The sequence below is a fragment of the Moschus berezovskii genome, chromosome 6 (assembly GCF_049115385.1).
Source record: "Moschus berezovskii isolate FMDL1 chromosome 6, NW_MosBer_1.0, whole genome shotgun sequence".
Taxonomy (NCBI): Eukaryota; Metazoa; Chordata; class Mammalia; order Artiodactyla; family Moschidae; genus Moschus; species Moschus berezovskii.
The window spans coordinates 18,508,465-18,530,483 of NC_142465.1; the positions used below are offsets into that span (position 1 = coordinate 18,508,465).

The window sequence follows — 22,019 nt, forward strand, 5'->3', positions numbered from 1 at the left end:
AGGAGTTGTAACAGTCCTGTGCTTGACTCCTGGGTCAAGAAGATTCCCTGGAGGACATCATGCAACCCACTCCAGTATTCTTGCCTGGAGAATCCCATGGACACAAGAGCCTGGCAGGCAAGGGTCCATAGGTCACAAAAAGTCAGAAATGACTGAAGCAAATTAGCATGCATGTACACAATGGTATTTAAGGAAAAATACAAATGTTTCCTTGGCCTTTTCTCCAGTAAGGCATACCTGGGGTTTCTCCAGTAAGGCATACCTGAAGAGTTTTAGGGAGTGGCTGGAACTTTTAGGGAAGTTTGCTGAGAGACTTGGAAACAGGGTTTTCCACAGCTTCTAAATTAGAGCTACTTTGTTCACAGCTCATGATTTGAGGATGAAAACAAACATGAAATTTGGCTTCACATGAAGGCAGCCAGATATGACTTTCCTTCTGCTCCTGGTTTTGTAATAGGGAGAGAGTGCTTTCCAGATATTTTGCTTGCTGTCACAATCATAAGAGGTTAAGTGACAGGAAGGAGCTTCTGTGGCTCAAGGGATTATGTGGCTCCAGAGTCTGTAAGAAGTGGATCCAGAGTTATCTTCAGGTTATTTAATTCCCACTTCTTATTTTTTGTGCCATAGTATACTGGTCTAACGTGAGCTTTTGCTAAATCCATAAACAGGGAACACTTATTTACATATTCATTATTTATGATCATTTTTATGGCGCCTGAAAGAGTACTTCCTCATTTCTCCTCCAGTCTATAATATTTTGCAAACAATCTTATTCCCCATGAGAAAAGGACTTTACCAGAAAACTAATAGCATTGCCAGGAAGTAGAGTGTGTGGATTTAATGTCAGTCATTGTGATGTACAGTGTCCTGCACAGTCGTAATATTTTCTCCAGCAAACTTCAGGCACACGAGAGCCAGCACAGATTTGGATGCTGAGAGTGAGAGACAAGTGTGGTTGTAAAGAAGATACTTAGATATCATTAAGTATTAAAAAGAAGAAAGGTGGTAGGTGTGAATAGTGAGGGTGTGGGGGGGTCCATGGACAGAAGGATTACAAGAGTAAAAGAGATGTTTTTATGGGGCACTTATAAAGACAAAGTGGCAGGAAGTGTGGGCAGATGCCAAGATATTGTTCTGGTCTCATCTTAAGTCTTCTGAATCCCAAAGGCCTAGAAGCTCAGCCAGCTTAGTTGGCTGGATTTAGAAGAAAAGATTTCTAATGCAAACACTGGTAGACTCAGAAGTAAACACTAAAACTCAGTATGTTTTAAAATCCTACAGACTGAAATGTAAACTATTTACCTCTGTGACTATTTTGTTCACAATTTATTTTGAAGTTATTGGTAGTATTAGACAAATTTTCATGTAACAATATATGCTGTATGCTCAGTGATGTCAGACTCTTTGCAACCCCATAGACTTCAGCCTGCAGGGCTCCTCGGTCCATGGAATTTTCCAGACAAGAATACTGGAGTGGGTTCCATTTCCTCCTCCAGCTGATATTGCAGACGCAGGGACTGAACCTGTGTCTACTGAGTCTCTTACATTGGCAGGTGGATTCTTTACCACTGAGCCACCTGGGAAGCCCATGTCACAGTAAACTAGACCTTTTAAAACGGTGCTCCCCAAGGCATTCCTGAAATCAGGCACAGAACACCTTACCCCATTCTACCTGTTGCTCCAGAAGATGGGAGGTCAGTTCAGTCACTTAGCAAGACATGCAATCCCTTTCCCCTCTCAGTCTGTTCTGTCACCCCCACTTGATGGTCTCAGCCAAGGGCACACCATGTACATTCCAAAAAGCAAATAGGAAGCCAGTATAGTACATTCTTTAGATCTATTATGAAGCCAGTGTAATTTGTTTTATAAATCTATGAATGATGTTATTTTACAGTGTGCTACATACAGTTTTAAATATTGAATCACTTAATTCTAAATTAGGAGTACCTACTCTGTAGGTTCACTTTTCATTACATGCATTTTTCAAGTAAATTGAACTATAGAATTTACTATAGAACTGAGCCTTGCTCAAGGTTATAGCTAGTAAGTGGCATGATTTAAGCCCAGACATCAGGCTCCAAAACCATGCACTAACCCTTTTCTGTCTTTCAGTGACCCTTAAAATTAGGCTTCTGCCAGTGGGAGAGTTGGAAGAGGTACTCAAGGAAATAAGAACAGAATGGGCAAACATACGGAGAGGAATAGATATTATTTGAAAATTTTAGTGTGCTCAGGCTTATTTGATGATGGAATGGAATAAGAGTAAATTGAAAATAGTTATGAGTAATGATATAAATTACCCTAATAATATGCAAAACAAATATTTTGGGTGAAGGGGAGAAATTTATGTGTATTGACCATATCCTTCCTGAAACTCAAGCCCTTGGCTAGAAATGAAATTCCCCTTTCCAGGGAGTGTGTTGAGGGTCTCCAAGACCAGTCCAAGTTCAGCAATTCACTAGGACTCCCATGACTCAGCATGTAATTTTATTCCAGGCTAAGATTTTTTACAGTGAGAGGATACAAAGCAAAATCAGAAAGGGAAAATATACAAAATGTAGGGGAAACCAGGACCCAAGTTTGGAGAATCTTTTGCCCGTGGAGTCACACAATACACACCTTATCCAGTGTCCAAGAGTCTCACTAAGGACTGGTTATATAGGAACTCTGTCTAGCACATTTCCAAATTCTAGAATCCTCAAAGGACAGTAGGGTTTCAGCATGAACCACATTGTCTGTACAAACTGTTCGGGTACAATGAGACACTCTTGTCACTTAAGAAAGTTTCACATCATTGTTGAGAACTGTTTATCAGCCAAGTTCCAGGTATAAGCTAGAGGCAACCTTGCAAGCAGGAGTTTCTGTGACTAGACAGTCTCAGGCCTGTTACACTCTTTCCTGCACAGAAGGTCTCCAGGGAATTTGTAAGGTAAAGAATATTGCCTTTTATTCCAAGTATGGAATCCCAAATGAAAGATGCATCCATGTTCTCATCAATAAGTTAATTTATTAGATATATACCTGTGATATGATGGAGACACTAAATCATAGGACTCAAAGTGATCTATCTGTAGACAGTTGTTAAGGCCTCGGGCTGAGACTAAATAGCTGCAAAACACCCTCACGTTCAAAAGTATAAAGTAAGCCATTTACATGTCTTGCAAAGGCATGTGTAAAGGGTAGTGCAAGCAAATTCGGCAAACCTTAGCCTACACCCTACTTTAAGAGTTTACAGGATGGTGATGGTAGAGGGCTTAAGGAAACCCATATGCTCAGAAAAATGAGTGGACTCTTGCTTTCATCCTCATGGTAACACATGAATTTCCATATAGAAACCTAGGGAAAGAGAAGGCCCACCAGCTATGGTTGTAATGCTGGGGCTTGTAGATTTTCATTTAGAGAAAATAAAGATAGGTAATATTTCTGAAAGAGTTGAATTTTCTGATGGAAAGTTCACTTCTGACACAGTGTCTATAGACTAAATGGAAAAATCAGAAATAGTAAAGAAAAAAGGATTGGCTGGCTTTAAAATAGACCAAAACTGAAAGACGGAAAAATGATGTGGACAATATTTTAATGAATATGGATGAATATGTGATATGATAAATATCATATAATAATATGTGTAATAAATCGGTATGATGGGATGCAAGGTTATCTGTTTCTTTTGTTTAGTAAGTATTACTAATGCACAGTTATATCCAGGAATAGTCCAGGCAGGTTGGATTTGAAAGAAAATGTCTTTACACCAGAAACTCAAACATCAATAGACATAAAAGTATACACTAAAACTCAGTATCTTCATATCATAGAGACTTGAAAATAACACTCTCAATGTTAGGACTATTTTGTTTGTAACTCATTTTGAGGTTGTTGTTAATGTTTACCAAATTTTCTTGTATAAGTACTCCAGACCTTTCAAAACATGTTGTATTTTTTACCACAGAAGAAATTATTAAAATCTCAATAGATTTAAATTTGTGGCCCCATGACACGCTGGCCATTTTCCATTTAGTGGTATTTAGACACATTAGACAGTGATATGGGCAGCCCTGGTGACTCAGTGGTGAAGAATCCACCTGCCAATTCAGGAGGCGCCAGTGTGATCCTTGGGTTGGGAAGAGCCCCTGCAGAAGGAAATGGCAACCCACTCTAGCATTTTTGCCCGGGAAATCCCATGGACAGAGGAGCCTGGTGGGCTACAGTCCATGAGTCAAAAAAAGAGCTGGACGTGACTTAGCAACTAAGCAACAACAAGATAGTCATATGCTGTGTGCTTAATTGCTCAGTCGCGTCCAACTCTTTGTGACCTCACTGACCGTAGCCCACCAGGCTCCTCCGCCCCTGGGGATTCTCCAAGCAAGAATACTGGAGTAGGCAGCCATTTCCTCCTCCAGGGATCTTCCCAACCCAGGGATCAAACCCAGGTCTCCCTCGTTGCAGGCGGATTCTTTACCATCTGAGCCACTGGTGATATATGAAGCCATCTGAAGCCCAGTGGTATACTTAGTACAATGTGAAAGTTGCTGATTTGGTTGTCGATTTTGTTGTTTAACTCTTTCTCAATACTTTGTGTTTTCTGATTTTTCAATAATAATGAAATACATTTCAAAATGAAAAAAATAGCATATCCTCTGGAGTGAAATAAAATAAATGAGTTAATAGTAAACAACTTACATTAGAATATCAGTTATAAAATCTGATTCTGGGTGTATTTTCTATACTGTAGAATATTATCATGAAATGACTGATTTTTTCATATAGTATCTTTTCTCTAATTCTACTGCATATAATAATTTAAATGCTATTTATTCACATACATTTACAGACATAGTAAACCAATTTTCTAATTAAAAAAAAACTATAGAGATTCTTACAAACATATTCTCTGATCTAGTATCTTTCATACTTTTTCTCTGAAATACAATGTGAAACTTTATTAATTAAAGAATTTAGCAGTTCTGAATATTTAATTTCATAAACCTTTTCAGGCATTCAGGAGAATGTCTGCTATACTTGAATGCAATTAGTAATAAGCTTTAATAATTTCCCACAATGATTATTACACACTCATGTTTTCAAATTGCAAATGCTCTTGTAAAAAAAATATTTCCTTTTATTTTGCTTCAAATATTCAGAATACTAGCAAAAGCTTCATCTTAAGATAATTTGATTTGCAAGGAATAGCTTCTGCTGCTTTTATCATTTATATGGTACTAAAGCCCATTTTCATTCGATAACTATTAATAGATTTACTGGAAATATGCCATTATCCTCTTTCATTTAATGGGTGACTTCAAAAGAAAAAGGAATAGACAAGAAAAATAAATAAAGGAGGTAAAACAATGAAATATAACAGGTAGTGTAAAGATTTAAAGTGTTTTTTGTTTCTTTTGTAGTCTTCTATCGTGTCAGTGAAAGTGTTAGACTTTTGGGCTTTCTTCTTGCCCTGGGCTCTCATGTCCCTGAAGAATTACTCCCTTAAAAACAGAGAGAGAAAATAAAGACATACACGCATTAAACAAATATTGCGAACAGTAAGTAAACAGGACTGTCTGTGTTCTTTTAACATTTCCTTCCAGTGGAATCCTGTTAAGGAAGCTTTTGTTCTGCCAACATCTCTCATTCAGGTGCCTTGGAGACAGGAGGTGTGGGTGGCAGTGACTAACCAATTGAACAACTATTATTTACCAAACAAATTTGGACAGATTATACTTGTGATGGCCTCCTGGAAGGAATCGAAACCACTGACGAGAGTCAGACAATCTAAGAGGGCAGTAGGGGTTTTTGTTTGTTGTTTGTTTTGTTTATTGTTTTTGGCCACACCATGCAACCTGCAGGATCTTAGTTCCCCACACCAGGGATGGAACCCATGCCCCTGCAATGGAAGTGTGGAGTCCTAACCTCTGGACTACCAGGGAATTCCCAATAGTGGGGTTTTAACTGGTGGCATACTAAGTAATCTGACCCATTAAAAATCATTAACCTTTGTTGGCCATCTACATTGTGATGTAATGAGCAAGGTTTTGGAGCTGCAAAGACTCCAAATACTGAGTTTCTTGTAGACTAGTGTGGACTGCAAACATATCATATTAGTAGGATTTTCAAGTGTTAAGCGTTAAACTTGCTTCTACCACAACCTTTCCCATTTCTACATATGATTGCTCCATTCTTCCAGTTAAGTCATCTTTGACTCCTCTTTTTTCTCATATCTCTGCATTAAAGCTACAGGCAAATTCTGATGACTATACCACAAAACATGTGCAGAATCTGATCATCTCTCACCAGCTCTACTCTCTGGCCAAACCCACTATCATCTCTTATTTGGATTATTAAATAAAATCCAATCTGTTCCCCCTGCTTCCATTTTTGGGCCTTGTAAGTGTATTTTCAACATGGCAACAAGATTGCTCCAATTAAAATATGTGTGATGCTTTAACTTGTACAAAACCTGCCAGTCGCTTCCCATGTCACTCAATACACTTCCCATTGCACTCCCGGCACTCCTCCCAGACTTCAAGTCTCCCCGCTCACTCCACTCTCCCCTTGCTGGCTTCCTTGCCCTTCCTTGAACTCCACATGCTCCCTTTCCCCTCAGGTCCTCTCTCCCTTCCTGCTTTGTTTCCTCTTGCTTGTCGTGCTCTTTGCCCTTACCTTCTCATCTCCTTTGTCATTTTCTCCATGAGGCCACCTTAGCACAGCCTATCTCAAATTACAATCATCGTAATTCCCCAACACTCCTTATTCTACTTCCTGACTTATTTTTTTTCTATAGCACTTCCCACCATCTGACATCATAATTTTGTTTATGTGTTATTTGGGTCTACTGAATTGAATGTAACCTTCGTGACTTTTTTTGTTTGTTTTGTTTTATTCGATCCTCTTTCTCTAGCACTTAGAAGACTGCCCAACAGATAGCAGTGGCTCAATAAGTAACTGTTGAATGAGTGACTCTCTTTTTTGAAGTGCTGTCTGATTTTCTAAAGCAAACTTAGGCATTCTCTTTCTGGGTAGTCATAATAATTATAACAAACATGCAATTTATTTGTTCACATGTCAGGAGGTATGACTGACTCTGAGTTTAACTACAGAGGCAGAGCTGGCTCCCTAATTTAGAGAGCCCAGGGCAAAATGTAAATGTAAGTCCCTTGTTCAGAAATTAAGTATTTGAACATGGCAACTGCCAAGTATTAAGACAAGCGGGGGCCTCTTCTAAAGATAGGCTGTATGCCCCTGAAGCCAGCACTGAAGGGGAACTATACATGTTTCTATTCATCTTCATATCTCAAAACAGAGCAATGCCCCTAGCACACAGTAGGATCTCCATAAATGCTTGTTGACTGAATGCATGTATCTTTATCTGAAAGAAGAAAAGAAGATAAAAGGAATTTAAAAGTAGTTCACTTATATAGTGCCATCACAAAATAGTTTTGGAGACATAATTAAAAATGGGGAGCCTGAAGTAAGCTAAATGTGTTTTGCAAGTAACAGGACACCTTCAAGGGGAAATCAAGATTGTGTGTTACCCTTAATTTGAATTCACTGTTTCACTTTCTGATCCAGATAAATTTTCAGGACTTTCTAAGTTTTCTATTTCAGAAAAAAAAAAAAAGAACCCAACAAGACAGGGATATGATCCTGATCTACTCTGTCTTTCCAAATAAATCTTTATTTTACTCAGCGTGTAAAACAGCATCCTTAAGAAAATACTTCATAAAATCATAAAGGTGATAGATTTGATCAGTAGTGCATAGATCTTGTGATTTAACTGTAGTAACTGAAAATAGGCAACCTAGTATCTAGACATCTTTTTCATTTGCTTGATACAAATTATATATATTAGAATATATTTTTATAATATTTATTTGATTACAAAGAAGTTGGTGCTCAACTCCCAAGTAGGAGAGAGATTTTTTATATCACTGTGGTCCTGTGGCATATTTTAGAGAAAACAGGAATTTGAAAATGAGTTTTAAATCCCAAGAGAATTTCCCTTAATTTTGGAAGCCATGTCTATTTACATATCACTTCAGAGAAAATGTTTATTCTATTTTCTTTTTCACTAACTAAAATAAAAAGCCTGTAGGTCTGTGAAATCTGCAATATACTGAATAGACAGATGAAAATAGATATGATTGAATTAATAAATATAAATAAGAGTGAGCCTTCTATAGCAGTAGGAGCAATGCAGGATCTTCAGTTAATCTATTCTTTATTCATTTCCTCAAGATCAAGGCAGCCTTTTCTCATAAAGAACAACAATGATATGATAACACCTCATGTCTATACAGCAGTTTTTATTTTTTCAAAGAAGTTATTTTCTGTTCTTACAGTATCATTGTTAGGAAAATAGAACAGGTAGGTTATTTTTATATCCTTCAGAAAATTGTGTATGCATTCACTGAGCATAACTTACAAAAAAGGGAAAAAATGAGACGGTAATGAGTATGAGACTTCAGTGAGTATTTAGACTAGATTATTTTTACTATATTTAAAAATTAATGTTTTTTAAAATATTTTCTTATTGCCACTTAAGTATATCCAAACTTGTAAAACTGTAAATTTGTTATCCACTTCTAAGTATTGTAAGAAGGGAGAAATAAAAGATTAATTCAGTGTAGAGATCAGTGTCATGGAGATTTTCATTGTTTTTTTGAAATTTATAAATCAGTGTTATTTACCTAAAATTTGTAAATGTAAAGTATATGTTATAATTGCTTACGCAGTATTTTCTGAACATCATATAGGTATCTTTTTCTACATATGATACTCAAAACATACATGATAATTTGCCATATATTGAAATTAGTATATTCAATGATATCCTCTGAATTCAGAAAATGACAATGTACTGAATTGTAGACTTTGATATTAATAAAAATTTCATGGAATGATATTATATTCAATAATTCTGTGCCACATATAACCACTGACTTGATTAAATCTTAAACAATGAATGTAATTCAAAACTTTTCTTTTGGACTAGAAGAATTCAATATTATTATTTTAAGAGTTAACTGGTTTCTTCCAAATTAAAATCCAGTGATCACGTTTTTGCATATATTCTATTCTTGATGTGTCTGAAGAAAGCAACAGTCAATGAAAATTGCAAAACCTGGGAAAAAAAGGAAACAATAAGAGATCAAAATGTAATCAATAAGAATAATTTGTAAAGTTAACACCATGTAATCACCAAAAGGTATTCTGCAAAGGGAAAAGGGAGGAAGGAGGGCGAGACCATTTCCGAATAAGGTACATATCATTCTGAATAAGAAGTCAGCAGATTAAGACTATAGGGTAGCCCAGCTGTCACCTAGTTCATTTACAGAGAGGGTGAAGGAATAGACTACTCAGTTTTAATTACATGGGCTATCACTGGGCTAGATGCTGTGATAAGCTGCTGATGTTTTGTGTTCATCATTTTTCTAACGTCATCACTTCTAAAAACTGCCTCTTTTTGTTACAGGAACATGAAAGATGGTCTGGTAAGGGTAGATGATAAAATGGGAACACAATAATATCCCCCATTATTGGAAAAGGTCAGTCTTCATTCCAATCCCAAAGAATGCTCAAACTACCGCACAATTGCACTCATCTCACACACTAGTAAAGTCATGCTCAAAATTCTCCAAGCCAGGCTTCAGCAATACGTGAACTGTGAAATTCCAGATATTCAAGCAGGTTTTAGAAAAGGCAGAGGCACCAGAGATCAAATTGCCAACATCCGCTAGATCATGGAAAAAGCAAGAGAGTTCCAGAAAAACATCTATTTCTGCTTCATTGACTATGCCAAAGCCTTTGACTGTGTGGATCACAATAAACTGTGGAAAATTCTGAGAGATGGGAATCCCAGACCACCTGACCTGCCTCTTGAGAAACCTGGATGCAGGTCAGGAAGCAACAGTTAGAACTGAACATGGAACAACAGACTGGTTCCAAATAGGAAAAGGAGTACATCAAGGTTGTATATTGTCACCCTGCTTATTTAACTTATATGCAGAGTACATCATGAGGAACGCTGGGCTGGAAGAAGCACAAGCTGGAATCAAGATTGCCAGGAGAAATATCAATAACCTCAGATATGCAGATGACACCACCCTTATGGCAGAAAGTGAAGAGGAACTAGAAAGCCTCTTGATGAAAGTGAAAGAGGGGAGTGAGAAAGTTGGCTTAAAGCTCAACATTGAGAAAACTAAGATCATGGCATCTGATCCCATTACTTCATGGGAAATAGATGGAGAAATAGTGGAAACTGTCAGACTTTATTTTTTGGGGCTCCATAATCACTGCGGATGCTGATTGCAGTCATGAAATTAAAAGACGCTTACTCCTTGGAAGGAAAGTTATGACCAACCTAGATAGCATATTAAAAAGCAGAGACATTACTTTGCCAACAAAGGTCCATCTAGTCAAGGCTATGGTTTTTCCAGTGGTCATGTATGGATGTGAGAGTTGGACTGTGAAGAGGACTGATCGCTGAAGAATTGATGCTTTTGAGCTGTGGTGTTGGAGAAGACTCTTGAGAGTCCCTTGGACTGCAAGGAGATCCAACCAGTCCATTCTAAAGGAGATCAGTCCTGGATGTTCATTGGAAGGACTAATGCTGAAGCAGAAACTCCAATACTTTGGCCACCTCATACGAAGAGATGACGCACCGGAAAAGACTCTGATGCTGGGAAAGGTTGGGGGCAGGAGGAGAAGGGGACGACAGAGAATGAGATGTCTGGATGGCATCACCGACTCTATGGACATGAGTTTGAGTGAATTCTGGGAGTTGGTGTTGGACAGGGAGGCCTGGCGTGCTGTGATTCATGGGGTCGCGGAGAGTCGGACACGACTGAGCGACTGAACTGAACTGAATATCCCCCATTCAGTCTTATCTTAATTGCCTCAGGATGAATACAATAGAGAATGAACATTTAAAAAGAGTATCAATGCTTATAAAACTGTCTTGTTTACCACCATTCTGAGACCAAACACTCTTATCAGTTGAAAGCATTTATGGAACTTTAGGTGAGTGCCCTGATTGTTGTTCAGTTTCTAAGTTGTGTCCTGGTCTTTGCATGCCAGATTTCCCTGCCCTTCACTATCTCCCAGAGTTTACTCAAACTCATGTCCATTGACTTGGTGATGCCAAAAAGCCATCTCATCCTCTGTCACCCTCTTCTCCACCTGCCCTCAATCTTTTTCAGCATCAGGGTCTTTTCCAATAAGTTGGCTCTTCACATCAGGTGGAGAAAGTATTGGAGCTTCAGCATCAGTCCTTCCATTAATATTCAGGACTTATTTCCTTTAGAATTGACTGGTTTGATCTCCTTGCTGTCCAAGGGACTCTCAAGAGTCTTCTCCAGCATCACAATTCAAAAGCATCAGTTCTTCAGCATTCAGCCTTCTTTATGGTCCAATTCTCACATCTGTACATGACTACTGGAAAAGCCATACCTTTGACTATACAAAACTTTGTTGGCTAAGTGATGTCTCTGCTTTTTAATACTCTGTCTAGATTTGTCATAGATTTCCTTCCAGGGAGCAAGCATTTTTTAATTTCATGGCTACAGTCACTGTCTGCAGTGACTTTGGAGCCAAGGTAAGAAAAGATGTCACTTCTTCCACTTTTTCCCCATCTGTTTGCCATGAAGTGATGGGACTGGCTACCATGGTCTTAGTTTTTTGAATGTTGAGTTTTAAGCCAGCTTTTTCACTTTCCTCTTTCACCCTCTTCAAGAGGCTCTTATTTCCTCTTTGCATTCTGCCATTAGAGTGGTATCATTTGCATATCTGAGGTTGTTGATACTTCTTTGTGGATCAACATAAGTTAAATTTGCTATCCTATTTTGGTGAAGTCACATGTTATATATTTATTCTGTTATACTCTACACAATAATAATCTATACAGTCTTACAATTTCTTTGAATCCATACCCTTCACTAGCTTTTATTGATCTTCACTGGGACTGGAGAATTAAGTACTATTTCTGAACCTTGATTTTGCAGTTGGCACCCTGGAAGTCCCATTGTATCTTCCCATTGTATCTCTAGCATCCATACAGCACCTGACACACAGTAGGTGTTCGTCCCCTTTCCAAATTTATTGAATGAATGAATGAAGCAATGAATGAAAGAGTGTATGAGTGAATAGACTTACTAATGTAAACATCTGCCTAGATTTAAGAAATCTGCCGGTGTGCACACTGCCAGTCACGGTCAACTCACTGCCAAGATATGAAGTTTTTTTTTTTTTAATCACAAAGAAATGAAACCACTACCTCCCAGGAGAACAACTTATTTTTTTTACAAAGCCATTTAAAAAAATGTGTTTATATATTTTTGAACATGCCATGCAGCCTGTGTGGGATTTTACTTCCCCAACCAGGAATCGAACCCAAGCCCCCAGCATTGGAAGTGGGGTGTCTTAACCAACTGGACTGCATGGAAGTCCTGGATGACAACAATTTCCAGGCTCCACTCAGGCTGATCTAAGGATATTGCCTCCAGTTGAGACCTCCTGTGTGTGAACAGTTTCAGGGTCCTGGCTCCTATTGGATTAATTAGTCTGCTTAGGTCTCCATCTGGTTGTTCTACAGTCTATCCCATATACTTTATACTTAATTTTTTTTTTAATCTTTAAACATATAAACAAAAACTTACCTCTGAAGCCAAAAGTCCAAAGTTAATTCCAATTAATGTCAAAGCATTAGCATGATACCATGTGTTAATTTTATTTTCACAACCCTAAGGAAAAGAATTTATTTAGATTGACTTGGAGACATAAATGGTTTTATACATAATTCCATTACAGAGAAGATACAAAGAGATTAGTAATGTACCAAACTCTAAAAAGTAAGTCAACATCTAACTGGAGACCAGACTTTTTAGCCCAGAGCGCTTCCTACAATAGTAGGATGCCTCAGCTGCTACTTTTGAAGTTGCTAAGATGTTGTCAGGTGGTTGAAATCAGAAACTTATTAAGTTTTGAGAGGGATTTGATTTTCTGAACACTACTGAAATTCAGCAGGGTATATGCTATTGCCTAACATGATATTTCCCAAAGAGAACCTCTCTTGGAGAATCCTCCAAACGGAGATTCCTTAAGTGGAGATTAAATGGAATCCTTAAATGGGGAATCCTCCATTTCTCTATGAATGAATTATGTACTGAAAGACAACACCTTAAAATTAGAATAACATCAATATATAAACTACACAAAGTATTAGAAGTTATTGGGATGGAAATCCCTAGTTTATCATGTCCTATATCTGTAAATAGCAGTTGCTACAGATGAACCTCTTCTCTGGTTTCTGCCACCTTTATGTGAATACCACCCTTGACACATCTGGGCTTTCCTCTCTTAGTTTTTGACAAACCTCATGCCTCTTTGGGAGAAGGAAATGGCACCCCACTCCAGTACTCTTGGCTGGAAAATCCCATGGACTGAGGAGCCTGGTAGGCTGCAGTCCATGGGGTCGCTAAGAGTCGGACACGACTGAGCGACTTCACTTTCACTTTTCACTTTCATGCATTGGAGAAGGAAATGGCAATCCACTCCAGTGTTCTTGCCTGGAGAATCCCAGGGATAGGGGAGCCTGGTGGGCTGCCATCTATGTGGTCGCACAGAGTTGCACACCACTGAAAGGACTTAGTAGCAGCAGCAGCATGTCTCTTTATTTCTGCTGTTGCAGTTCCTTTACCAGTCCTATACAATGGAGATTCGCCAAAAAAATCTCCTCTGTCAAAAGGTGGAGGAGAGAGTCAGTGGAATCCCAAGTTCTAGGCACACTTAGATTACATATTCCAGAAAATTTAATGACTTTGTTATGTAACTGTTATAATCCACTTCGCTGTGGTTTTATTAGCAAGGTGCTTAAGAACCTAATAACCATGAATGGCATTGTTTTTAATACAACAGTTTGCTCAGGATTCTAAAATGACTTGCAGAAAACCAAAAAAATGAAAAAGGGGGTACTGTAAACACTTGAAGAAGCTTTGGCTTATATTTACCTGTAGGTACGTTGCATTCAGTGGCTCATCACAAAACCACTTTCTTAATGTAGAATTTGTGCAAGAACATGGCACCTGTTCTGAATTTTCTTTATTCTTATTCTTGGTCCAGTCTGTATAATTTTTTCGGCCACAACACTGAAACTAGAAAAATGATTCTATAAGTTTTACTATAGAATATTCAAAATGCAGTTAATTATATGACTCCTATGCTTTTCAAAGTTGTTTTATGATAAATTTATTAATTTATTCTGCATTGAAATATAACAGATTAGACAAGTATATTTTTGTTTGTTTAAACAAAAACATTTTTTGTTGCTGTTGCTGCTATGGTTGATATTAATCAGAATTAAAGATCTCTACTCATATAAGTGGGCTATGTTTGAATGAAATTGTTATATCTGAATTTACCTTACAGAGTTCAGGATGAAAGATATAATTGATTTACTAAATCACATTTAGAGCCAGAACATAAGAGGGAGAATCCCTTGAGCCATACCTTCTCCTAACTATAACAGTTTTCTTTATGATTTCTCCAAAATATGCTGCCATATGTGTTTAATATACATAGAAACTCAGGGTTATTTCTACATTCTTAGGGCTAATGTAAGATGTTAACCTTATATTTTGTATTGTGTAAAACATTGCCACACACAAAAAAACAACCCAAAAAGGTAATAAGGAAAAGAGTCATAGAAATGATCAAGGCATCTATGAAATGTCTCATTTCCAATCCTATCAAGTTGAGTTGAAAGGATGTGAAACAGCTTATATATTTGTCACCTAGAAAATAAGAGAAAGTTAAAGTGAGTAGATCATTATTTTCTAAACTTGTTATTGAAAGCTATAGCATCAGTACCACCTATGTTGCAATATGTGCCAACAATCTTGCCACGGTCTTGGAAATGTCGAATGACTAACATAGTAATTTAGAGTGTGGTAATGAAAGTTAGTTAAACAGTCAAATCTACATATACTGTCTCAATGCTCAATGACATTCATGGCTAGGAAACATATGTTGGATTCCCATTAATGACAGTGATGTCACATATATAGACGTGTTTTCCTGATCATCAGTTAATGACCATAGGAAGGTTTGATACATTATCAGTCATAATGCTATCTGAAAATGCAACATCTTTTCAGATCACATACACCAAAGAAAAAATAAGGTAAATAAAATCATTTATAAAACATTTAAATTCTCCTAAGAAGCATTTCTGTTATTAAATATACTAAAAATAATAACTGTTTATGTGAAACTCTGGTATAGCACTTGAGCACAAAATCTAGTGTAGATTTTCAGGCATTGAATTTTGGCTGTGCCATCTATTAGCCATATGGCACTGGCTAAGTTATGAATTTCTCTACCTTCATCTACACAATGAAGACAATAGTTCTTATCTCATTGGATTGAGAGGACTAAATGAGTTAATAAACGAAAAGCACCTAAAAAAGTACCTGGGGCTATGTAAATGTTTGCTATTTTTTTTTATATCAAGCACTTACTATGCTCCTGTGCCAATCTATTCATGCAACCATTTGGCTGACTACACACATCCCCTTACCTTGCCAAGAAACATCTGAACAGTGAAATAATAATCCTAACATTAGCTAAGAAGTTGCTTACTGTGTCCCAGATCCAAGGCTTTCTATGTATTAATATATATTACTTCCTTTATTCTTGATAACCAGAGGTAGGGGTTATTCTGCCTATTTTGTTAATATGGTACCTGGAATTAAGAAGATTTCTTATCCAGGATCATAAAGTTACCACATGGCAAACCTGACGTTCAGGCTCAAATGGGAACCATCAGGATACTCTGCTGCCAGCAGGGACTGGGCTTAGAATTTATCTCCCCCTGGATGCAACAGATTATTGTTACACTTGGCAGAAGACTCCCAACACTTTTACAGCTGAATCCAGGTTAAAATGACCAGACATCAATTGACCCAGAAAAGTAGATACACCTTACAAAATAGGGGCCAAACTCAAGACCTATAAGTTTAGACAATCCTATCCCACCTCGTTTGTTTAGAAGAAATACAGGAACCTCTCATTCCGGTGCCCATCCCGTGTCCTTGCTTGTCTTCCCACTTCTCAGCTGTCACCTTTGGTGTCTAATTTTTTACTTTTATGATAATTTCATCTTACTGTTTTCTGCAGAGCATTCAGAATTATCCACTTGGGTATATCTTGAGGAAAATCATTAGATCCATACTCAGAAATGATGGAATCAATTTTATCATGCCATGCTTGGTGAACCTGTTGAAAATTTTATTAAAAATGAAAATTTGATAGAAACTCCCCTTATGGGTCCTCATAAGAAGTATTCAAACTCAGTTTGTTGTTTTCAACTTATTTCTAATTGTTGTTTTTCTTCCTACCATTATTTTTAGCAATGAGCAAGTGTGAATACCTTTGGTATTTTACACTGTGATCTATAGGAAGACTACATTAGACTTCTTTTCTGATTAGGAAGAAAGTTATGTGCTGGTCTCCTCCATGTAGAAGGGTTCTAACATTTCTTCTCATAATCTCAGGAAAAACTGTGAAAGACTTATAAATGCAAAAGATGACTGATGATCTTTTCAATGAAAACTAGGTTTTCTCTAGTATACCGTCAGGGTTCTCTGATTCCATGAGTCTGTACCTTTCACAGTTTTTAATTTCTTTTACAGCTTTGTAAGTTGTATATTTGTCGATCTCAATCTCCCAATTCAAATGATTCTTTGTTGGAGAGAATTGCAGATGAATTTTTCCTGGTGGGGATGAAATGGATCCCTTTCTTTTCAAGATCAGTGTTTATGTCAGTTTTTTGTATCTATATAAATGTTTTATCTTTGGACTCTCCTTCTAATTGGTTTTTGTATCTAAACTAGTTTTCACATTAATCAAGATGTTAAATAAAATTACTGACCTGAATCTACTGTATATTTTACAATAATTATATTTTTTTAACTTAAAAATTATCTCTTCATAATGCTAAAGCAAAAATAATCATATCTGAAAGTTTTGGGGAAAAATGCTATTTTGAAATCTAGATATTTCCTGGGTAATTTTTAATAGGAACTTACACAAGCATTTAAAACCAACCAGTCCATTCTAAAGGAGATCAATCCTGGATGTTCATTGAAAGGACTGATGCTAAAGCTGAAACTGCAATACTTTGGCCACCTCATGCGACGAGTTGACTCACTGGAAAAGACTCTGATGCTGGGAAAGGTTGGGGGCGGGAGGAGAAGGGGACGACGGAGAATGAGATGGCTGGATGGCATCACCGACTCTGTGGACATGAGTTTGAGTGAACTCCGGGAGTTGGTGATGGACAGGGAGGCCTGGCGTGCTGTGATTCATGGGGTCGTGGAGAGTCGGACACGACTGAGCGACTGAACTGAACTGAACATGAATGAAGAAGAGGTGTGACTTCTAAACCTAATTAATTTGAAATCTAGTCTAATACATTCTCATTGTCATACACTATCTTTGAATAATGAAAACTAAATAACTGGTTGGAATACTGCAATAATTAAGACATCTGTACATGTTAAACTCTTACACACTTACATCTACGAAGATTAGAATGATATAATGTGTTATCATATAATCTATTTCACATATTCTCTGACTTAATTTTTATTCAGAATAGAAAATGATGCTTTTCTATTTTATACTATTGTGATGATAGGGAGACCTATCCTCATTTACCTTTTAAAGCTTAACTTGGGAGATTGAGAGTGCCTCTGAATCACACTTTAGTATGTAAGAGTAAAAATGATTTTCATATATAATCTAGGTTACTACTATATAAATAAAATTCCTTCACACATATTCAATTTGAAAAATATCCAGTGAAGCCCTAGTGCATCTCCAACATTGAGTCAGCATTGTAAATGACATAAAATATTTAAAAGCTTGTGAGAGCTCAATCCAGTTTGACCTGTAGAAGTCAAGGTGATATAAACTAAGCTGCTATCTCTAGGACTGGTTAATAAGTGTTAGAGTTCAGACTCTGTCATTTGGCCATGATATATTTTACATGGATTTCTCCACTCAAACCCTCAGTTTTCTGTTCTAGAAAGCAGGACTTACAATGCATCTCTAGGATTTGTTATGAGATCAATAATATAGTGCCAATAAAGTGCCTATCACAGTCTTTGGCACATGGTAGTTATTAAATGATAGATTTTATTATTCTTAAAATAGGTGGAGAGGAGTATCTGAATAATACTTAAATAAATATGGGTGACATTGATTAACAATATCTATGTGTTGAAGGCCCTTAAGTCTTACATTCAGGTTCTATCACTAGGTCCAAAAGTTAGAGGATGATGTGTTGGGATCAAGACAGCTTTACAGGACTCACTTGACTGTGTGTGCGTACACACACACACACATTTTTTCATGTGGAGAGAAGAAATTTTAGATACAAATGCCAAGTCATTAACAATAGGCCCTAGGTAATTAGATACCCAGAACAGATGCCAAGCACAAGAGAGCAAATGAGGTTGGAAAGCAATGGTGTTATATAGAAAAATTTTGCTGAGGTTTGGCCATTAATTAAGAGTTTATATATATATATATCATTTGCTTTGATCATATATATCATATCTATATACTATATCCATATCTATATATATATAGAGAGAGAGAAAGAAGGCAAGGGCAAGTGAGAGAGAGAGTTTGAAGGCTAGGAACCATAGGAATTGCTCAGGGTCCCCTTCAAAATTAAATAAGGAATGGACTTCCTGGTGGCCCAGGGGTTAAGAATCCACATGCCCGTGTGGGGCACATGGGTTCAATCGCTGGTCTGGGAAAACCCCACATGCTTCGGGGAAACTAAGCCTGTGCTCTGTGACTACTGAAGCCTGCATGCCTAGAGCACATGCTCTGCAACAACAGAAGCCATCGTGATAAGAAACCTGTGCAACACAGGGAAGAGCTGCCTGTGCCACCGCAACTAGAGAAAGCCAGCAGGCAGCAACAAAGACCCAGCACAGCCGAAAAAAATAAATAAACACAAATTATTTTTAAAAAGTCAAATAAGGGCACGTAGAGAGCTCTCAAATAGCTACCGTTACAGGGACTTTATAACTGTCAGTTAATGATAACTCTATAAGGCAGTAGATGAAGACATAGGTATAACAAACTGACTTCAAGCCCATGCTCTTAGTGCTGTCAGATGGCCTCCCAGGATACAAAAACAGACCTTGACTGCACTGCAATACTGAAGTTTCTTAAAGAATTAAAAGTAGCTATAGGCTGTAAAGAGGTACATTGTGTTACCGAGAAGTTTTCAGGCAATTTATTATGTGCTTTTTTGAACTTAAAAAATATAAATCATCTGTTAATTTAATTGTGTCACTGCTGCACTCAATATGCCAGCAAATTTGGAAAACTCAGCAGTGGCCACAGGACTGGAAAAGGTCATTCTTCCTTCCAATCCCAAAGAAAGGCAATGCCGAAGAATGCTTAAACTACCTCACAATTGCACTCATCTCACACGCTAGTAAAGTCATACTCAAAATTCTCCAAGCCAGGCTTTAGCAATACGTGAACCGTGAACTTCCAGATGTTCAAGCTGGTTTTAGAAAAGACAGAGGAACCACAGATCAAATTGCCAACATCCGCTGGATCATGGAAAAAGCAAGAGAATTCCAGAAAAACATCTATTTCTGCTTCCTTGATTATGCCAAAGCCTTTGACTGTGTGGATCACAATAAACTGTGGACAATTCTGAAAGAGATGGGAATCCCAGACCACCTGAACTGCCTCTTGAGAAACCTGGATGCAGGTCAGGAAGCAACAGTTAGAACTGGACATGGAACAACAGACTGGTTCCAAATAGGAAAAGGAGTACGTCAAGGCTGTATATTGTCACCCTGCTTATTTAACTTATACGAAGAGTACATCATGAGGAACGCTGGGCTGGAAGAAGCACATGCTGGAATCAAGATTGCCGGGAGAAATATCAATAACCTCAGATCTGCAGATGATACCACCCTTATGCCAGAAAGTGAAGAGGAACTAGAAAGCCTCTTGATGAAAGTGAAAGAGGAGAGTGAAAAAGTTGGCTTGAAGCTCAACATTCAGAAAACAAAGATCATGGCATCTGATCCCATTACTTCATGGGAAACAGATGGGGAAACAGTGGAAAGTGTCAGACTGTATTTTTTTGGGCTCCAAAATCACTGCGGATGCTGATTGCAGCCATGAAATTAAAAGACGCTTACTCCTTGGAAGGAAAGTTATGACCAACCTAGATGGTATATTAAAAAGCAGAGACATTACTTTGCCAACCAAGGTCCGTCTAGTCAAGGCTATGGTTTTTCCAGTGATCATGTATGGATGTGAGAGTTGGACTGTGAAGAGGACTGATCGCTGAAGAATTGATGCTTTTGAACTGTGGTGTTGGAGAAGACTCTTGAGAGTCTCTTGGACTGCAAGGAGATCCAACCAGTCCATCCTAAAGATCAGTCCTGGGTGTTCATTGGAAGGACTGATGCTAAAGCTGAAGCTCCAATACTTTGGCCACCTCATGCGAAGAGCTGACTCACTGGAAAAGACTCTGATGCTGGGAGGGATTGGGGGCGGGAGGAGAAGGGGATGACCGAGAATGGGATGGCTGGATGGCATCACCGACTCGATGGACATGAGTTTGAGTGAACTCCGGGAGTTGGTGATGGACAGGGAGGCCTGGCGTGCTGTGATTCATGGGGTCACAAAGAGTCGGACACGACTGAGCGACTGAACTGAACTGATGGCCATAACTATACAAATATATGAATTATTCAGTACATCTATTTAAATGAAATTGCTAAATTTAAAATTAGTACTAATTAGTATCTTTAGAAAGTGTAAAGATATTTCTTTACAAAAACAGAATATAGTACGGTTACTAGTGATAGCCAGGGTTGGCTGAGGGGGCCAGTGTTAGACTCCCCACTCTAAGTATTATCTCCTTCCCCCCCACATTTTTTGTCATTTACAACAACATTCTCAGTCTTCTGCAGACAGAGTCAAGACATGAACTCTGTCCTCAATTCCAATCTGAACCTTGTCTCCTTTCCATTACACACTTCTAGTACTTCCATTTCATCCTTTTTCCCCTAAAGACATTTACTTACCTTTAGCTTTTAATATAGGTTTAATATAGGTTCAGGTCTCAATAATCTACAACATCTGATTTTCCTGTTTTTCAAATAATAAGATGATGTTTTCATACCTCTTCTTTCTTTGCAAAGATGAGTGTTGAAAGTACAACCTGAACACCAACAGCCCACATCAACAGTACCGCATACTACGAGTAAAGAAACATAAAGATGAGAACTATGCTCCTAATATATTTTTTAGATACTACAGTGACGGAAGGAGAAAGCAATGGCACCCCACTCCAGTACTCCTGCCTGGAAAATCCCATGGACGGAGGATCCTGGTGGGCTGCGGTCCATGGGTTTGCTGAGAGTCGGACACGACTGAGCGACTTCACTTTCACTTTTCACTTTCACGCACTGGAGAAGGAAATGGCAACCCACTCCAGTGTTCTTGCCTGGAGAATCCCAGGGATGGGGGAGCCTGGTGGGCTGCTGTCTATGGGGTCGCACAGAGTCAGACACGACTGAAGTGACTTAGCAGCAGCACAGCGATGGAAAATGCACATCATATGAAATATGCAGTCTTAAAATATACATGGGTATTAGTGAAGTTTCCTGTTCTCATATACATGAGTGAGATCCTTACATCAAAAGGCAAAAAAAAAAAAAAAATCAATGAACATTTGGATAAGAGTAAGATAGAAAGAAGTGATAATATTTCATGTGAACTTTAACAGACTACTTGGTCTAATGGAGTTGATGATGATACCCTCTTCATTCAGATCTAAAACTCATAGAGGGGAATTTAAATATCTTGACTGCCACTTAACACCATTCTGCTAACATGAGAGAACTCACTAAATTGTGGCCAGACATAAACTATTCCATCATGCACAAAGCAACGACAGCATTAACACCAACTACAAA

At 37.9% G+C, this 22,019-nt stretch overlaps 1 protein-coding gene across 3 annotated transcripts in view; it reads right to left on the reverse strand.

Annotated features, from left to right (window-relative positions):
* Nucleotides 1–8,292: 8,292 nt before the first annotated feature.
* TSPAN19 (tetraspanin 19) overlaps nt 8,293–22,019 on the reverse strand; it is a 29,983-nt gene continuing 16,256 nt past the window's right edge. For 2 of the 3 annotated variants that reach the window (XM_055394898.2, XM_055394899.2), the window contains exons 5-9: nt 21,224–21,298; nt 16,153–16,263; nt 13,998–14,141; nt 12,648–12,731; nt 8,293–9,115 (exon numbers count right to left, since the gene is read on the reverse strand). In XM_055394898.2, the coding sequence (XP_055250873.2) occupies nt 9,047–9,115; nt 12,648–12,731; nt 13,998–14,141; nt 16,153–16,263; nt 21,224–21,298 (483 nt within the window). In that variant the 3' untranslated portion in view covers nt 8,293–9,046. The remainder of the gene's footprint in view (nt 9,116–12,647; nt 12,732–13,997; nt 14,142–16,152; nt 16,264–21,223; nt 21,299–22,019) is intronic. The other variant, XM_055394900.2, reaches the window with a different exon arrangement.